The 6,036-nt window shown below is 39.6% G+C and overlaps 1 protein-coding gene across 1 annotated transcript in view; it reads right to left on the bottom strand.

Moving 5' to 3' along the window:
• The window catches only part of TG (thyroglobulin), a 159,463-nt gene that overhangs the window by 62,362 nt on the left and 91,065 nt on the right, over window positions 1-6,036 (bottom strand). Inside the window, exon 41 of the mRNA XM_074577876.1 lies at window positions 3,135-3,334. Coding sequence (XP_074433977.1) covers window positions 3,135-3,334 — 200 coding nt within the window. The remainder of the gene's footprint in view (window positions 1-3,134; window positions 3,335-6,036) is intronic.

Below are 6,036 nucleotides of genomic sequence, written 5' to 3'. Positions count from 1 at the left end.
CTGCCAGAAGGTATCTTTGACAGAACGCAACAAAAGAATCCAAGAGCCCGTGTAACTGGGCAGCACCTGGAACATGCTCTGTAGGAAGGGGAAAAGACATGTTCTGATGACGACAGGTTCACACAATCACAGACCAGTTCAGGTTGGAAAGGACCTCTGGAGGTCACCTGATGCAACTCCCCTGCTGAAGTAGGGTTACCTAGAGCTGGTTGCCTGGACCATGTCCAGATGGCTTTTGAATATCTACAAGGATGGAGACTCCACAACTTCCCTGGGCAACCTGTGCCAGCACTTGGTCACCCTCACAGTAATGTCGTGAGAAGGTGACAAAAACTTATGAATTGTGCCACAAAGGATGGCTGGATTTCACAGATGGTTATGGGGAAATTCTGTGAGGTTTGGCCATTTTTCACAAATAACTGAAAGATTATTTTAAGGACCTTTTGTGAAGCACAATCTTGTGAGGGCAAGCAGCACTGTGGTGATTCCCTACAAATCTGAGATTAGTTAAGAAACAACATCAGAAATACCAAATTTGGGTAGGGATGTATCAAAACTAGGATCAATGTTGAAAAAGTAATCAAAGGTGGTTTGTTGGTTGGTTGGTTTTAGGGGGAATGAGGCTGGTAAAGGGAGAAAAAAAAGGAGATGGGAAAAGAGGGAAGAGGATCTAAAAGGTACTTAATTATAGGACTGAGGATATTTAGGGTCCATGTCAGACAGCCCTGCATCCAATTGCAGTAGTTTTCAGTAGGGCAATAAATTTGCTCTTTCCACCATTGGCTGACCTGCTTCTATGGCCAGGAGGGACCTGGTGTGTTCCCTTGTGTTGGGTGGAAGCAGCCTGGGAGCTCTTCTGACACCCACCAGGGAACACCTGGAAGGGACACCTAACATCTGCCTTCCACTGCCTTCTGCAAGAGATGGAGGCAATCCATACCATTGATCTACTCTTCAACGTCAAAATTACACTGGTAAATAAATCAATTAATCAAAAGATGAAGTCAAACACCACGTTAATGCTCTTAAATGATTTAAAACAAGACCATAATCACTGAGACTACACTTTTATAATCATACTACTGGAAGATGAAGTAAGTCATAAAAAGTCCTTATGATACTTCGCATTGATTTTGTACTAATCTTTTTTCAGATCTGTTCCAAACAAAAGCTATTGTAGGGCAGATACAGGAAACTCAAAAGCATTTTGCTATTTCAGGCGCACGTCTTCTTGAAGAGAAAGTTTCATGCATCACACCTCTCTGCATGCTAAGAAACACCATCTTTTTTTTTTTTTTAAACACACAACAAAGACCCAAACAAGGAGCACAAGACTAACTTGCAGAAAAGTTGTATTGCTTCATGGGATTTTCCCTCAGGAAACTTATATCTGGTATATATTCTTAGTTTCATGATTCTTAATCTGTGTGCACCTCCTTTTTTTACAGTAAAATTAAAAGTACACAATGGTTTTGGTGTCTTGGAACAAAAAGAAGACACATCCCTTTACAGGAGGTCTAGGTGAGAAATCTGAGTAAACCAACAGTTGCATTCTGCATCACTTTGTTACAAAAAAAAAAAATCAAGTATATTTTTAAGCCACTGCTGTTACTGCTTGCTTTTTATTTTAACAGTGTATTTCAGAAGAAAACTAAATCCACTGTGAAACCGTAAGGATAAATACTTAACCTTACTTTGAAATAAGCGGAGATCCTGCTTTTGCCAAGACAGTGGTCTGCACAGCCCCAGGAAGAAAACTGTTGTTACAAACACTAGATTAGAGGGAAGAATTGATGCACCTGCCTGCTCATTGCACTTGCCACTGTTTTCTATTATTCCATGTCCTGCTGTAGGAGAAAGGAGGAGTTCAAACTCTATTTTATAAAAGAAAAGATGTAATGTGCAAGTACACTCCAGAAATAACGAGAAGTAGAGAGATCCTTGCATTTCCCTTTTATCAGTTGTTCAGCTGGCAAATTGCACTGTACCCTGTTACGGCTTTCACAGGGCCCCATCCTGAGCCATGTCAGTAAAGGGTTTGTGACTTCAGAGAAAGAGTAGGATGAAGCTGTACTCTGAGAGAAAAGGACTCTGAGTCTACTAGCAAATTAACCGCTATGCCAAGACCTGGGTAAAAATCTAGGAGGAATTACCTGAGAATGACACAAAAACCCAACTACTGAACAGCAATTTTCAGCAACTTCCCTTGCCTTCCCCACTAGAGTGATACAATTAAAATAATCTTACTGAGACAGGGGGATGTAAAAGGCAAGTTATGTTTCCTGGAGCAAGGGCACACTACAGAAAATTCAAATAGCAAATAGAGATGTGATTATTTTCAAGGCGAGATTTTATTTAACTGGGCCCTAGCTTTCCTGGAGCAAGAATTTTGTTCCTTCGCTCACTGCTCTAAGTCAACACAGCTAGCAGAGAGATCATTTTGTCCAAGTACCATTTCTGCTAGATATATAAACCTCCACTGAAGATTAAGCCTCATTTCAGTGCACATTACTCTCATCTGAGGCTGTAAAGATCAATGGTAGTATCGAAGCTGACAAAGCTGGCCTCAAAGTCCTGAGGTTTGACACAGGAAGGGCTGTAAAAACACCGATCACTTGGGATGTCTGTGAAAATAGCCCAAGCTGACAGCAAACAAGGCTGTGGGCAAACGGATTTTTACTCTCTGAAACTTGCTTTTTCTTTTAAATGAAATCTGTCGTGAGATCAGATAAAAAGATTGGATACTTTAAACATGCGGATGTTTGGCTCGTCATTTTTGGAGTCTAAAAACTGCTGATCAACAACCATATTTATGGAATGGAAACTAACCTGTTGTACCTATAAGTTATGAAAGAAGACTATTTATATAATACACAAAAAAACCACAGTGACGAAAACCAGATTCTTGCTATGACTAAACCAGTCACCAAAGTGCATCTCTTGTACATCCCTGTGAAGCACCCAGCTCTTGGAGATAGCAGGCACAGGTGAGATGAAAAATAACTATAGCAATAACAGCCCTTAGAGTGCTGCCAAGGTATGGATGACATAAAACCAGCACCCACACACTGCAACATCCTCACGTCTATAACATCCTTTCACAAAGAAGTCAAAGTGGCAGGAACGGGACTTACCATCAACAACACCCTCTTGAAGAGGTCCATACTCGCTGCCTCTGTGAGCAGGTGAATGCTGGTGACATCCGCCCCACCGCGGTCGGCCCCTAAAGAAACTCGGCTTGGATCTCCTCCAAAGCTAGCAATGTTCTGCTGCACCCACTTCAAAGCTGCCAATTGATCCAAAAGGCCAGCGTTTCCACTCGCTTCAGGAGAGCCTATTGTGGAAAATAAATAAATAGGTCTGAAAATAAATAAAGCTATAAACATTTGAAGTTTTGATTAAACATTACATTTTTAGCAACCCTTGCAGCTGAACCTTGGCAAAAATGATACCAGACCTTAAAAGCCGAAGTAGTCTCTTCCGAGGTCATTACTATATTAATAGACTCCATTTCAATTTTCACCACTCCAGGAGTTTAAAAGAGCAAGTATTCAGTGCTGTAGTTACCATGTATGCTTATTCATTAAGGCCCTGAAATAATCAGACATTTTTTAAGACTTCCCTACCCAAACAACCAAAAGTTCCATGTTATAAGCATGACGCAAACCAGAATAGAGGACTCTTTGGTGCCTATCTGCAAAAAAACATTTTATACCCATACTTGGTCAAAGATGCAACTAAGAGTAATTAACCGTTATTCTGTTTAATTTTCAGTACTTTCAAAAACATGAGATCATCTTTTTCTCTAGCTACCATTCTGCAGGAGCATTTTATCCAAGCCCCATAACATAGTGTTAGTGTATTTTATTACAAGACCAGAGCAAGTTAATAAAAATACAAGAAATGACAGTTCATAGAAAGTTAATATAATCAGCAGTTCTTCCAACTGCATCCTTGGAGGTACCTAATTGTTTGTCCTCATTATAGAAAAATAAGACTCCAACTTCTAAGCTTCATTTGGACACCTCACGGTACGAGACATGAATCCATGCTCAAGTCTTCATAAATTGAGGCCATAAGATTATTTTTCTAAATAGGCAGCTTGATCTTAAAATGAATTAAAAGCAAACAACAAATCAGTGCGTTTGCCAGATTCAGTTGACTGTTTCCCTGGAGTACACCTAATTGCATCTTTCTGCTTCCTAGATCCCTTTTACACTTTCCTGACCAATCATTTATAAGTCACATTTCTTTACACATGTACAGATATTATTTTATAATTTATAGTATCTCCATACACATCCTTTGAGATTTACCTGTGCCTAGCTGATAGAGATCTGAATTATATGTATTCATATTTTTGTTCCCATGAAAACAAAAGAAAAATAATTGATTACGTACTCTCCATGCTTAGGTATCACCACTGAAAAGACTACTTTTTTTTCAACACCGACCAGTGGTAACCTGGTACTTTGATTAATAGGAAACTAATGCTGAAAGCATCTAAGGATGCGAACCCCTTGGCAAGCTTAATTTTATATCAATAAAAGAAGAAACAAGTAATTCCTACACAGTCCCTAAAAAGGAATAGAAAATGATTATTCGCTGTCTACTTCTTTTTAATCCACAATGAGCCATTCATTTTTAATGATTTTAAATTCTCCACATTCAAAACTTGGAAGAAAAAAAAAAAACAAGACAAGATATAAAGCCAGGAATAGAAACACAGCTGAAACTATTTGTCTCTTCCATTGTCAAGACCAAATAGTGCAATTTTAAAGTAAGGGTAGGCTCAGAAACTAGGAAATCAAAATGAACGGATAGTGGAATAAAAAGCTGCCACTTTTGTGGACAGGTAGCCCTGTCTCAGACAAAGAGCAATTGAAAGCATACATCCTGCAGTAGATATCCATATGCCTACCAGAATGAATTACTAAGGTATCATAGAGATCAATTTAAGCAGCAGAACAGAATATAGAGGAGAGCAGATTATTGATAGCCTTGCAGGTTTTACAGATACCCACGTCACAGTAGCCATCACTGTAAATGCCCTTTCAGCAGGACAGCCAAGAGTGAAATGGCCCTGGAAACTACACCCTTCCACCTATTGCCATAGTTTCAGATGATTAGGCCAAGTCACACCAGTGAAGCAACGGAGAAAAGAAAAATAATAATCCTGCTCTAGTTTTTAGGGATTTTTGAGTCTGTTCTGCACACCACAACCAGTTCCCAGGGTTCTCAATCCAGCAATAAACCCACTCGATGTTGTTAAAAAGGAAACCTCATTTCAAGGGCTTGCTGCATGCCTCATGAAACCTCCCAGAGGAAGTGAAGTCCATGTAAATGTTTTAGCCACCCAATGTGCCTCGCTACCGGCACACTAAACAAGCAGACCGAGGAGGGAAATACAACCAGTTCCTTCTGCCCTGGCAAAAACCACAGCCAGGTTGTGAAATGTACCACGCTGGGGAACAGATGCCTGCACAGACATTGACCGTAGTTAGACGAAAAGAAAGGTGTCTGTCAAGGATCTTTTCCATTGCCTTTTTGCAGGAAAAGATCACATTCCTGAGGACCACAGGAGAATGAAAAGAAACCAACGTTCAGAAGGAAGCAAAGAGGGACATAAATATGCATTTCTGTTATTACTAAACTGGAGAAGAACAATAGTGCTAAATTTAAGCATGAAAATCATCCTGTTTTATATGACTCCATGAACTCCTGAAAGAATCAGGCCTGAGAACATTGACTGTCTTCTCCATACTCTTGCCATCCATATCACTGGCAATTCACCATAATTAACTTTTCTGGGTGCAAAGCAAGAGATGAAGGCACTAGGAAGAATGTGCATCACTTTTTGCAACATTAACAAGTGACAGCAAATTAAATTAAGCCTCCTTTGTACTTAGAAGAATAAGAGCTCTTTGACTGTTTGCAAAAGCCCTGACAATAAGAGACCAAAACAACTGCAGAACTAACAAAAAAAAACAAAACAAAAAAAAAAGAAAAAAGGAAGTCTGTTGTTTTCACTACCCT

The sequence above is a fragment of the Larus michahellis genome, chromosome 2 (assembly GCF_964199755.1).
Source record: "Larus michahellis chromosome 2, bLarMic1.1, whole genome shotgun sequence".
NCBI lineage: Eukaryota > Metazoa > Chordata > Aves > Charadriiformes > Laridae > Larus > Larus michahellis.
The sequence above is the reverse complement of the archived record's forward strand: the minus strand, read 5'-3'. Positions and strand labels throughout refer to the sequence as shown.